This window comes from Arachis duranensis, chromosome 2 (assembly GCF_000817695.3).
Source record: "Arachis duranensis cultivar V14167 chromosome 2, aradu.V14167.gnm2.J7QH, whole genome shotgun sequence".
NCBI lineage: Eukaryota > Viridiplantae > Streptophyta > Magnoliopsida > Fabales > Fabaceae > Arachis > Arachis duranensis.
In genome coordinates, this window is record NC_029773.3 from 57,256,241 (window position 1) to 57,271,048 (window position 14,808).

At 28.2% G+C, this 14,808-nt stretch overlaps 1 protein-coding gene across 1 annotated transcript in view; it reads left to right on the top strand.

Moving 5' to 3' along the window:
* LOC107474563 (lupeol synthase) overlaps positions 1–14,808 on the top strand; it is a gene marked incomplete in the record, with an annotated part of 43,723 nt that overhangs the window by 10,757 nt on the left and 18,158 nt on the right. The window contains 6 exon segments of the mRNA XM_021136423.2: positions 1,517–1,606; positions 1,716–1,904; positions 12,559–12,643; positions 12,985–13,151; positions 13,984–14,172; positions 14,503–14,616. Of these exon segments, the coding sequence (XP_020992082.1) occupies positions 1,517–1,606; positions 1,716–1,904; positions 12,559–12,643; positions 12,985–13,151; positions 13,984–14,172; positions 14,503–14,616 (834 nt within the window).

A 14,808-nucleotide genomic window follows, 5' to 3' on the forward strand; every position in this document is an offset into this window, starting at 1 on the left:
TGTGTTAATAAAATTATTATATGTTTGTTTGCTTTCTATATGAGTATATATGTTTTTCTTAATTAAATTTATATAACACAAAAATTTTTATCATTGTGTTTATATTTAATATTATAGTTTTATTTCACACAAAATAAAATTTATTTAAATTTTAATATTATACACATAATATATATTTAATATTTTTTTTAAGATTCTAATATATCTTTTTTTCTGGATTTAGTACATGAATTTTTAACCTATTTTTTATGTATTATTTATTTTAATTCTAAAATCCAATAACTTTTTTTTGTACAGACATGTTGTTTTTAATATTTATATAGAGTCCAATAATTTTTTTTGTACTGACATGTTGTTTTTAATATTTATGTACTATTTTTTTTATTTTGAACTTTAGCCCAATATCTGAGATTTACAAAAAAAATCTAAAACTTGTAAAAAAATGATTAACCTGATTAACAAGTTATTTTTTTAAATCTAGACCATTCAAATAAAATATAATAAATAAAGAGTTCAGATTTAATGAATTCACAAGGTGTGCAGCACTCCATACTTAGCAAGGAGCGTTTAAGGATGAGCCGATCTTTATATACTTATTTAAAAGGCTGTAAATTTAAATTTTTCTATTTTTCATAAAAAAAAATAAAAATTTATCTTTAAATTGAATTTAAACTTTTATAACGTCAAATTAATAAACATTTTTATAATCCTAAAGAATATTCAAGTTGAACATGTTAATTGAAAAAAAAAAGTTTGTTATCGTAGCAGATAAATAAATAAAATACTTAAAAAATCAATTTTAATTTAGTTTCGTAAATATTACTATATTAGCTATCATTTATGTAGCATTTCCTCGATTTTTAATTAATGATAAAGAATCATTTTTATCCTCAATATTTTGAGTAAATTCTAAAATTGTCTCTAATGTTTTAATCGTCTTATTTAAGTTTCTAACGTTAAAATAAATTTTAATTTAATTTTATCTTCTAATAATATCAATTTTTTATTAATATTTTATGATAACTAAAAACCTTTAAGAGTAAAATTATAAAAAAAAATTAATTTATTTAGAATGAAAATAATATGATTAAGTATAATTTACTTAGATACAATTAAAAAATAATTGAATACTATGTATAGTAAAAAATTGATATTATTGAAAGATAAAATTAAAATTTATTTCTATGCATCGTTTTTATCCCCAACGTTTTCGTCCTATTTAAATCCCTAATGTTTTAAAATCGTCTCAATTTTGTCCCACTGTTAATTCTGTTAACGGATTTCTAACGGCAAAATAACATTAAGTCAATTTTAAAACATTAGGAACTTAAATAGAACGGTTAAAACGTTAAGAACAACTTTGAGACTTGCTCTAAATGTTAAAGACAAGAACGATACTTTACTATTAATTAATTGTCTAGGTTAAACATTCACTTAGACTGAACAATATTTGATAATCTTATCATATATCTTAAAAATAGTATATACTAACGGTATAACCTTACTTATTTCACAGGTAATGATTCTATATATTACAGGATCTCTTAACGTTGTTTTAGGAGCAGAACATAAGAAGGAAATTATTCGGTATTTGTATAATCATCAGGTAATTTAAGTAATTAATTGTTATGGGTAAACTAGCTACCAAGTGCTAATAAAGTATAAGGGGAATTCGTCATTCATTGTTGGCATTTGATCATGAAATATATAAACAGAATGAAGACGGTGGATGGGGACTACATCTACTAAGTGAGAGTGGAATGTTTGCAACAGCATTGAGCTATATCGCATTGAGAGTACTCGGAGAAGATCCTGAAGACATGGTATTGGCCACAGCCAGAAAATGGATTCTTGATCATGGTGGTTTAGTTGCTATTCCATCTTGGGGAAAGTTTTGGGCCTCAGTAAGAACATCTTTTTTATTTTATTTATTTATTTATTTATTATGATTTTTTTTTTGCTAGGGCTAAGTATGGAAATATGTCAAAAATAAATAAAAAACCATTAAATAAACAAAAAAATTACAAAAAAATCATTATTTTCTAAAATAAATAAAATATATATTAAACATTCTATATTTTTGGTGATACTACTGTTACGTGAGCTAATGAGTCATGTATAATAGTTAGCAAGCTAATTAGTTAGGAGTTGCGGATATAGACAAATTCTGTTAGTGAGTGATTAGGGAATAAATTTGTTAGAGTGCTGACTAGATAGTTAGTTATGCAGCTCATTAAGTTGCTGCTATTTATTAACTAAGAAAGGTGAATTGAACCTGTTTTTTTTTTATGCAATCAAAAATGAATTCAAGAGTGACAGAGTTGTGATAGTAAACACACTCTCTTCTGTTTTCAAGCTTCGTGAAGTTCTTCCCTTCATCTCCCCTGAACTCACCATTTTAACATGGTGCGGTGAGCGTGGAGGGGAATGATGATAAAAAGGCTGAGGAACTTCGAAAGAAGTCTGCAGCACATTTCTTCATTCTTTGTCTTCTTCTTCTTACAAAATCAATTTTCTCTCATTTTTCTCATCTAATTCTTCTCCTCTTCCCTTAAACTCAATCGATAGAGACTGATGAGATTTGCGTTGTCGTCTATTAATCCGGCACTGGCAAACATTTTTGATCAGCAAGATTGAGGGAAGAAGTTCTGAATCTGCATCAACAAGATTCATTGATTTGATTCTGAAATTAGGGTTTGCGAACAAGAGGCGATAGAACGTGAAGGTATTCCATCGGTTCCTTCAGTAGACATTCATACACTTGCTGTGTTGGTAAATCAGATCAACATGATGAACCAATCAAGCACGAACAAAGGTCAATCAAATTCAGCATTGGATCTGGTGAGTCCTTATTTCTTGCATCATGGAGAAAATTCAGGATCAGCCATAGTTATTGTTAAATTAGTAGGGAGTAATTTTCAATAATGGGAAAGAGACATGTGGAGAGCATTGAAGTCCAAGAATAAGCTGAAATTTGTGGATGGATCGATTCAAAGACCATCAGAAGATGATGCATTATTTAAAGCATGGGACCGTTGCAACACATACATTGCTTCTTGGATCAATCACTCTCTAAGCCCTGAAATTGCTCAAAGCGTCATGTGGATTAATTCAGCCGAAGAATTATGAAAGGAATTGAAGCATAGGTACAATCATGGTGACGTGTATAGAATAATAGAATTGGAAGAAAAATTATTTGCAACCAAACAAGGAGATGCATCAGTAACTGCCTACTATACTAAGCTGAAATCGATTTGGGAGGAATTGAAAAATTTACGTCCAACTCCAAACTGTTCAAGATGTGTGGAGAAGTGCAATTGTGAGGTGAACATAATGAGAGGTTACAAGGAAGAATCTAGAACAGTTAGGCTTTTGAGAGGTCTTAACGAATAATTTTTAACTATGAGATCTCAGATTATGCTGATGGAGCCGTTACCTACGGTGGATGTAGCCTTTGTGTCCTTGTTGCAACAAGAACGGCAGTTGAACCTGAATGAAGTAATGGAAGAAAAGGCATTGTTAATCAATTCAAGAAACCAAAATAGTGGCACAAACACAAGAGGAAGAGGTAGAGGAAGAGGGGGAAGAGGCTATGTCAACAATGCAAAGAATGGAAGAGGTTCCAAACAATGTTCTCATTGTGGCAAGCATGGTCACTTGGTAGACACATGCTACAAAAAGCATGGCTTCCCCCCTCATTTCAAGAACAATGTAGCCATGATCAACAACATGGTTGCTGAAGATGATAATGAAATAAGCAATCAATCTCAGAAGGAAGAACTTAGTAAATCTGAGCCATATTTCACCTTAGAACAAAAAGAGGCTTTGCTTGTTCTTCTAAACCAACAAGATGCACACCTAAAGCATAGCATAAATCAACTTGTCACCACAACTCTAGCATCAAACCAATGTATCTCTTATATAATGTTACTTTCTACATTCAGTTCTAAATCCTGGGTCATTGACTCAAGAACAACCAATCACGTGTCATAGGACGAAAATTCATTTCAAAAATTATACCAAATCGAACCCATACTAGTCAGCATACCTGATGGCACAAATACATTAGTCAATATTGTAGGAACAGTTGTGTTTTCTGATCAATTTTCCTTGCTACATGTCTTTTATATTCCAAATTTTAAATTTAATTTGATCTCTGTCTCAAAATTGACAGCCAATTTGAAATGCAAATTGATTTTTGATGAAAATGAATGTGAAATCCAGGACAAAACTACCAAGAGAATAATTGGTGTAGTTGAACAAAGAAGAGCTCTATGCTTTTGAGAACCTCACACCCATTCAAGCTACATCACAAATTCATCTGCATCACTTGCATCCACACTGTCAGCACAGTCCACACACTTAAAGCACTCTGAACTATGGCATCTTAGATTAGGACATTTACCTAATGATAGAATTGTTGTTATGAAAAAGGAATACAAAGATTTAAAATTTTCAATTTGTAATAAGCCTTGTGATTCTTGTCATTATGCAAAACAAAAATGGTTGTCTTTTATGTCAAGGATCACTAAGAGCATGAACAACTTTGACATTGTACACATTGACATTTGGGATCCTTTCAATACCATTTCTGTTTCAGGTTTCAAATATTTCTTGACTATTGTGGATGATAAAAGTAGATTCACTTGGTTGTATTTTATGAAATTAAAGAGTGAAGCTAGTAAATTAGTCAAGAATTTAATAAAAATGATTGAAACTCAATTCAAAGTAACAATTAAGAAGATCCAAACTGATAATGAAAATGAATTCAAAATGAACAATTTTTATGTATCCAAAGGTATCATTCACCAAATTTTATGTGTTGAAACTCCCCAACAAAATGACATTGTAGAAAGGAAGCATCAACACATTTTGGAAGTCACAAGAGCTTTGATGTTCCATTCTAACATGTCAAAGAAATTTTAGAATTTTGCAGTAGCACAATCAGTTTACATTATTAATAGAATTCCTAGTGTGCTATTGCAAAATCATTCTCCTTATAAAATCTTGAAAGAAAAAGAGCCTGATATATCTTACCTCAAAGTCTTTGAATGTCTAGGATTTGTTTTAACAAATTCAGCTCATAGATCAAAATTGGATAAGAGGACTATTAAATATGTATATTTGGGTGTCAAAGAAGGTGTCAAAGGACACGTTCTATATGACTTGAAAAGTAGAAATATTTTAATATTAAGGAATGTATCATTTTATGAGCATGTATTTTCTTTTTCATTGCAAAATTCAGTTGACAATAACATTGCACCCATTACTACGTTAAACAATCTAGCATTTGATGATCCATTTTCTGAGTTTCATAGTAGCATTAATTCTCATGCATCACCATCAATCAATCATTTAGATGAAGGACATCAACATGAGAATATTATACCTGACATCATGCCTGCATCTTCACAGCCAAGTAATTCACCACATCTTAGCATGGCATTTAATTCACCTCAAGAGATTAGGAAGTCTACAAGAAATAGAAAACCCCCTGCATATCTAGAGGATTATCATTGCATGCCAACTGTGTCATACACCAATTGTTCCTCGAATTCAACTCTTAATTCACATGATTCTCATCAATTTTTCTTGAAAAATTTTAAAAATATGTTACATGAGCAAACAACAAATTTCTTTGATCAGTCCACAATTTTGTTTTTTGAGTCAGAGTCACCTTCACCCCTCCTCCCAATTAATGCATCTTCAATTCTATCCACCACACATACTTCTCAACTCAAACACAAAGAGCCAAAATACTATGCTGAGGCCGTTTGTGATCCTAGTTGACAGGAGGCTATCAATGCTGAATTAACCACTCTAAGAAAAAATAGAACTTGGACACTTACCAAGCTTCCTGATGGAAAGAAGGCTGTCGGGTATAAATGAGTGTTTCGGTTGAAACTAAAGCATGATAGTTCAATTGATCGCCACAAGGCCAGGCTAGTTGCTCAAGGGTTCACCCAAACAGCAGGGGTGGATTATTTTGAAACATATAGTCCTGTGGTGAAAATGAATACCTTTTGAATCCTCATGTCCATTGCTGCAGTGAGAGGCTGGTTTTTCCACCAATTGGATGTGAACACATTTTTTTTGTATGGTGATTTGGCTGAAGAAGTATATATGCGCCCTCTCCAAGGTCTTCAACTATCCTCACCAGATTTGGTTTGCAAATTGGACCGTTCTCTTTACAGCTTAAAACAAGTCAGCAGACAATGGAACACGAAATTGTGCACCACACTACTTCAAGCTGGATATTCTCAATCACGACATGACTATAGCTTTTTCACAAAATCAAACAAAGGCAAATTCACAGCCATTTTGGTGTATGTCGATGATTTAATACTGGCTGGAGATGATATGTGTGAAATACAGTTCATCAAGCAACATCTACATGATCTCTTCAAGATCAAGGACATTGGGGACCTACAATTTTTTTTTTGGGATTGGAGGTAGTTCGAAACAAGAGGGGAATTGCAATATGTCAAAGAAAGTATTGCATCGATCTACTCCAAGACTACGGGTTAATGAAAGCCAAGGCAATCTCAACTCCAATGGACTACACCAGCAAGTTGACAAAGAATACTGAAACTTTATTTAGCTCAACATCTGAATATAGAAGGTTAATTGGAAGGTTACTCTATCTAACCAATACAAGGCCAGATATATGTTATGCGGTTGGAAGATTGAGTCAATTTTTGGAGTGCGCTACTGACAAACACTTTGAGGCAGCTATAAGGATACTTAGATATCTCAAGAATGAGCCAGCATTGGGGCTGTTCTTCCATCTCAGACAGATTTGGAGCCAACTAGTTTTTCAGACAGCAACTGGGGTACCTGTTCGGACACAAGAAGATCAGTATCTGGTCATTACTTCTTCATAGGTACTTCTATTGTATCCTGGAAAAGTAAAAAATAAAGTACATTAGCTATATCATCATGTGAAGCAGAATACATAGTCCTTATTATGGCCACTAGGGAGACACAATGGATTACTTACATATTAGAGGATTTGCAAGTGAAACTGCAGAAGCCAATTGCTATGTATTGTGACAGCCAATCAGCCTTGCATATTGCGGTAAACCCCGTCTTCCACGAGAGAGTCAAACATATAGAGATGGATTATCATGTTGTAAGAGATAAATGGCAAGAACAAGTAATCAAGTTGTTGCCTATTACCATAATTAACCAAACAGTTGACATATTAACCAAAGTATTAGCTCCTAACATGTTTCAAAAATGTTGTAGCAAACTCAGAATGGTGAATGTCATCGATTCTGGTTTGAGAATGGGTGTTACGTGAGCTAATAAGTCATGTATATAATAGTTAGCAAGCTAATTAGTTAGGAGTTGCGGATATAGGCAGATTTTGTTAGTAAGTGACTAAGAAATAAGTTTGTTAGAGTGCTGACTAGATAGTTAGTTATGTAGCTCGTTAAGTTGCTGCTATTTATTAGTTAAGAAAGGTGAATTGAACCTGTTTTTTCTTTATGCAATCAGAAAATGAATTTAAAAGTAACAGAATTGTGATAGTAAACACACTCTCCTCTATTTTCAGGTTTCGTAAAGTTCTTCCCTTCATCTCTCGTGAATTTACCATTTCAATAACTACATGATAATATCATTTTAGTAACTAAGTTCAATAAAGTTGGTCCAATAATTTATTGATACAATTAAAATCAATTGAAAAAAAGGAGACACATAAATAAGGAGAGAAAAATTTTGGTTGGATTTAATTACAAAAATAATTTTCTTATCTAGCATTTTTCCAATTATTTTTATTTTATGGTGTACGATACAATGTGCGGGAATTTACTCAATTTTGATTAAAAAAAAAATTATGTTTTCCATTATTCATTTATATTAGATTTTAGTGACAAATTTTTAAGATTAGTAGATCTTTTAATAAAAGCAGCTAGTTTCTCAATACCTAATTACTTAACATTAATTATTTAAGATCTACAAAAGTATATTTTAGAGTTAAACACAAATTAATTTAAAACATAAAATACTACAGTCAGTATAAATATTAAAAATAAATATAAGATTGAAATATCAATTAAAATTTAAAATTTAAAGTGTTTGATTGTAATTGATTCAACATATATGGTTTTCAAACAAAAGATTTAAAAAATTAATGAGTATTAAAATTAAAAGTAATTAAACTTGATAAAAACAAATAACTAACTAAAACTCCAATTTTTGATAAACCATCATTTAAGTCTAAAAACTCAAAAACAAATTAAATAAACCAATCAAATTCAAACCTAAAAAATTTATATCTTAATTTATACTTTAGACATATTTAGTTTTAATATATATATTGAATTATTTATTTATTTATTACTTTAAATTAAAATTATTTTAACATTTACTTTTTTATGTTATATAATGTTAACTTAATTTCGTGTACTTCTTTTTAAAAAAAAAATTGTCACAATGCAATCTGGTCCAGCCATGATTGGCATTTAAAAAAATCGTTCTAAACAAGTCTTACAAATAGATTTTATAGAAAAAATTTTCTAATAATACTAACAGGCAACACATGTTTAGATATCATATTTTAAACATTCAACATATTTACATAAAATTCTAGTTTAGTATTTACGGCTAGTCTAATAATTTCATATATTATAATATATACAAAAACAAATTATTTCAAATCACTAAGGTTGGATCTTGCGTGTGGCACATGAAACACTTTAGGATACTTAAAGACTTTTCAAAGTATGTATACAAAACATCTTGCACTTGAACAATAAAATACTCACTAACTTAAACAAAATTAGAGTAGAACTAATAAAGTGAGGTTAAGATGAAGACCTGTCTCTGAAAAAAAAAAAAGATATAAAAAAATAACAAAATGAATCTTAAAATTTATTAGTAGTAAATAAAATATCCATGCATAACCCACACAAAAAAAATTTGTATAAATATTAAATACTTGGCAAAATAAATCTGCTATAATAATAATAATGATAAAAAATATATTTAAATACATTGATAATGAATCATAGATATCATATCAAATGTTCAAACTTTAGTTTTTTATTAAAAAAAATCTAAGTAGAAGGTTATCTAATTTATAAAGGTTAGAACAACAGACAAAAATTACATTTAGGTGATTGTTTTTTGTGTGAATCTAAAACAAACGTGTTCTGCTAATTTTGCAAACATGAAATGAATAGTTATAGTTTTTCATTTTATATGATCCTGAAAATAGAATTATATATAGTCAAGATGCTTCAATTCTCACGTCTACTATCATTAGCTGCAATTTCTATCATAAAGCCTTTCAAAATAGTTTTATACATATATATTAAATACATTATACAACAAACTAATGGTTGTTAAACAAATCAATAAATATTTCATCAATCAAATATTTACTAATATATATAATAACTAACCTTGTCCAAATTCAATACTAAATTCACATAGAAAGTGAAAATTACAAAGAAAGTATTTAATTGTAATGGCATCTACTCAAATGAAAATACTAAAAATATTTTTTTATAAAAATTTTTGTATAAAAAATGTATTTTGTTTGTTTAGCCACATTTTAAAAAAATAAAACTTTTATAATATATCAAAATCAAATCTTACAATTTATCAATAAAAAATAATATCTTTATATAAAAACAATTATAAAATCTTCATAATAGTATCTTCTAATTATAATTAAGTATCTCATACATCAAAGTTAATTAATAATCTCAATGCAAAGCATTATGTCATATTTGAAATTTCTTTTATAAGATAGCTAACATAAATATCATGCTAACAAATAAGTGAATAAATAATCAAATAATTATTTTATTTCTAATTTTTTATAACGGGAAAAATAATACAATAATAAAATCTAACTATAGATATAAAATTTATTTATAGACTAAAATCTAAGAGAAATTTCCACTACTTCATGTGTTCTAATAGGCAAAGAATTGAAAATGGTTTCCTTGAGGATCTAATATAACAAACATATAACAATAATATCATTAATAAGTTAATATTGACATTAATTGATATAATAGAATCTAATTGCATAAAAAATTTTAAATTCTATCTTATCCTAATTCTAAAGTTTTGAATTTATTAATACTTATAATTACAAACATGACAAAAATTGATGAGAATATAAGTAATTACTGAGCTAAAGAATTATTTTAATGTCTTATTAATTATTAAGATTTGAATTAAAGATTTTTTTTTTCTTTTTTAAGTTTAGGTTACTTAATTAGGGTTTAAAAATAAGAGCCAACATGAGAGAATATGATTGATAGATCATGAATATTGATTGGGTAGAAAAAGAGTATTGAGTTAAGTAAAACAGAAGTAGGCTGGAATTTATTATTCAAAAGGGAGGACATGAGGAAGAGGAGAAGTGACTGAGACATTGAGGAAGATGAGTGATTTACTACAATATGTGTATGTCTTGCTGATGCTATAGTAGAAAAACAAAGGAAAAGAGAATTTTAGACTTGACCCAATATCATTTTTATAAACTTTCTTTTATATATAGGCCCTACAAAAACTATAAGTCCAATGTAAAACTTTTCAGAAGTTGGGTTTATGCTGAAAAGTTCTAGAAGTGTATGGTTTACGTATAAATTGTAGTAAGACAAAATATATAGAATATAAGTTTGGCTACCAAAAGAAAAATTTTAATACAGAAGTGAAGATTGGAGAAAATATTTTATGAAAAAGTTAAAAGTTTTAAATATCTTGGGTGTAAAATACAGGATAATAGAGAGATTGAATAAGATGTAAATCATAGGATCTATCCAAGCAGGTTGGTCAAAATGGTAGAGTGCATCTGGTTTTATATGTGACAAAACAAGTGCATTTAAAACTTAGAGGTAAATTCTATCACACTGCTAGACTGGCTATACTTTATGGTACAAAGTATTGGGCGGCCAAAGGGGAGCATAAATATAAGTTAAATGTGATAGAGATGAAGATGTTGAGATGAATGAATGGTCATATGCGATTAGATAGAATAAGGAACGAAGATATAAGAGAGAATGGGAGTAGTACCTATTGTGAAAAATGTGGTAAAATCACGTCTCGGGTGATTTGGACATGTGAAAAGAAGACTGACAGAACACCCAGTCAGGAGGGTGGATGAAATGGAAGATGAACAAGAGGTGAAAGATAGAGGATGACCTAAGAAAATCATCCATAAGGTAGTTAAACGAGATCTACATGTAAACGGTCTCTCTGTAGACATGATACATGATAAAGATCAATAACATCGTTTGATCCATGTAATCGACCCTACCTAATGAAATAAGGCTTCGTTGTTGTTGTTATATTCAAATTTTAAAAACCAAACTGATAATTGAATTAATTGAACTAAATGTTAAAAAGATTTAAAAGTTTATTCGAGATTCAATCAAAGTTTAACCAAATATAATAAAATATATAATTTCTGTTAGAAAAAAAATAAATTTTTTATATTTTATTATTATAAATGGTCGTATCATAACTAGATTTATAATCCATAAACTTTTTCTTTTAACAAAAAACTTATAATTTTATCTAGTCTTTATAAGTAAATAGTTAAAAATTTAAATAAAAAATAATTTATTTAAAAAAAAATATTTTGATAAGTCAGCCTAATAAATTTTATAAACTTTTTTTAGATTCTATGCCCTGGTCTTTAAACCAATAGACTTTTTAAAAAATCTAAACCCAACTTATTTAATAAAACAAGATGAGTTAAATCGAACCTAAAACTAAAATAAATCGAACAACCACGAATTCTGATGGAGTAGTCCGGCTCCTTCTACCTCTAATTAATAAGGACCCCCTATGTGTGTGTATGTACTCTGACATTGAACGACAAGAATGATCACACTACTGATATTTCAAATACATGTTTATACAAAGGTGAAAATTCAGGTGCAGTCTGCTTCACGTGAAGTTGATAGTTGAGAGCCGTTAGATAATTTAACTGATTTGACTAAATTTTCATCTAACGGTTCTCAGTTATCAACTTCACAAACTGCACCTAAGTTTCACCTTATACAAATTATTTATGTCTTTAAATGAATTGAACAACTTTATATGCATGTATATATTCATATTAACAGTACTACATGCTGTACAATAAATACAAGCCATAACACACATAAGTATACCAAGTTTCTGTATTAAAAAACATGCATCAATAGCTAATCACATCAGGATAAAACCTTGAATTCTAATAACATGTCAACTATTCAATTACATGATGCAGAATAGCAAAGTAAAAAAATACAAATGATGCGTTGAAGTGCTTGATACAAGAAGAATCATTAGTTATTTAGTTTATATGATATTTTTCGATCAGATATTAGTTATTACATAACAAAACATCATATGAAAACTAATTATTTTTTTTGGCATTACTATCAAAGAGAATTTATATGATATAATGTCTAAGAAAAATGACTACATCATTTTGCAGATAGATAAATATGCCCTTAAGTATAGTTTATAATTTAAAATAATTTTAGTGCAAAAAAATTCGTTTTTGAATTTTTGATAGATAATCATCACTTGACCTTTTTAAAGGTATTTGGAGTATATGAGTGGTCAGGCTGCAATCCACTTCCACCAGAATTATGGCTTTTACCTAACTTCAGTCCTATTCAACCAGGTTAGTTTCAAAAGTACTCATATTCTTTAGACTTTGGATTCCATGCATCAATGCGAATTATTATTTGAATTTCAACTCATTTTCTTCTAAAATTATCTTTATATGATCATTTTTTGTTGAAATATAAATATTCTTTAATAGAAATAAAAATTTAAGAAAAGAATTTAACAAAATGGTTAATTTTTCTGGACCATTTGATAAATTTAAGTTGAACCATTTAAAATTTTGAAATTAAATTAGGCATAATCAGCAAAATCAAGAAAAAAATTGCATTATTCCATTTATTTTCTTTCCTCAACCAATCCCTAGGTGTGTAAGTTGTTTGCCAAACAATATGCTAGGATCCATCATGTGCTACACTCGCTTGATTTACATGCCTATGTCATATATATTTGGAAAGAAGTTTGTGGGCCCTATCACTGAATTAATCAAATCCTTAAGAAAAGAACTGTACAATGAACCTTATGATCAGATCAACTGGAATAAAGCTCGAAATACAATTGCTAAGGTAAGAGCATAATCCTTCCCATCATTTTATGGAATCCTAAATATTTTCGATCATATTAGCTATTTACAAAAAATTACCTATAAAATTTATTATCTATATAAATATATATTAAAATATAAATATATATTAAAAATAATATATATGTTTATATAATTTAATAATTAATTTTAATAATATATATATAATATTTTTAAAATATATATTTAATGCTTATAAATTTTAAAAATCTTTGGTAAACACAGAAAATAATCAGGCTTTTTATTTAAGTGAAAAATTTCTTATGATTTTAAATCATTATAAAAAGAACTATGTTTTTGTGTATTATCTTATAATTTCATAGAAAATACAGAAAAATCTATTTTTTTAATTGATTTAAATTAGAAAATAATTTTGTTTTTATTTAACTAAAAAATTGAACCAAACTTATTTATAACAACATAATCAATTTTTTTATATAAAAAATACTCATTCTGAGTTTATTCTTTTCTTTTTTGTTATGTCATATTTAAAAGTTCTATTTATTTCAAGTACATTCGACTCATTTTTTTTTTTGGTTTTATCCAAAGTGTACAATATTTTAAATATGTATATCTATGCAGATATAACATATTTTGGGTACATCGAAAATATATATTTTTTTAAACGTTATATATCTGGGATGTACAGTATTCAATTTTTATATTTATTTATTTTTTATTCTATGTATTTTAGATGTGTAATGACAATATAAAAATATATGGTATACATTTCAATAAATAAAGTATTTACATAATTTAAATAAATTAAAAAAAAATCCCATTCCAAGCACATCCTAACTCCATGCAATTTTCAGGAGGATCTCTACTATCCGCATCCTCTTATGCAAGATATATTATGGGGTTTTCTTCATCACGTGGGAGAGCCTCTGTTAAAGTGTTGGCCCTTTTCCATGCTTAGAAAGAAGGCATTAGAAATAACCTTTAGTCATATTCAATATGATGATGAGATTACTCATTACCTTTGCTTTGGAGCAGTAGAAAAGGTATATAACAACAAATCGTAAGTATATATTAAAATTAGTTATTAAAATTAGATATTAATATAAAATATATATTTAAAATAAATTACATAATGGTTGATTTTGATATTTAGTTTTAATGTATAATTATATAACAAAAATAATATTAATTATAAAACAAATTTTAGATAGTTAAAATAGTTATGATGCTTTAAAAAAATGATTAAAATAAAAATAATGCTTTTTTATTATTTAATAATATTTTTTAAAAAATATTACTAAAAAAGTATTACCAAGATATACCTAATTATAACCACTAGGTTTTATTCATTATTTGGTGAAAATGCATGGAAGGTACTATCTTTACTTGTGCATTGGCATGAAGACCCCAATTCGGAGGCATACAAACTTCATTTAGCTCGAATCCCTGATTATTTTTGGGTTGCAGAAGACGGCTTAAAAATTGTTGTGAGTTAGTCACTCTTAACTTTTTTTTTTCAGCGTCTCTAGATATTTCTTTAGATACATGCATAACATTGCATTAATATTTTAAGTTTTTATGAACACACATCAAATCATCAAATTAACGCACATATTGATTGTTAAATTATAATATTATCATATTCTTATTTAACAATAAAAATATTTATCATGAGGAGA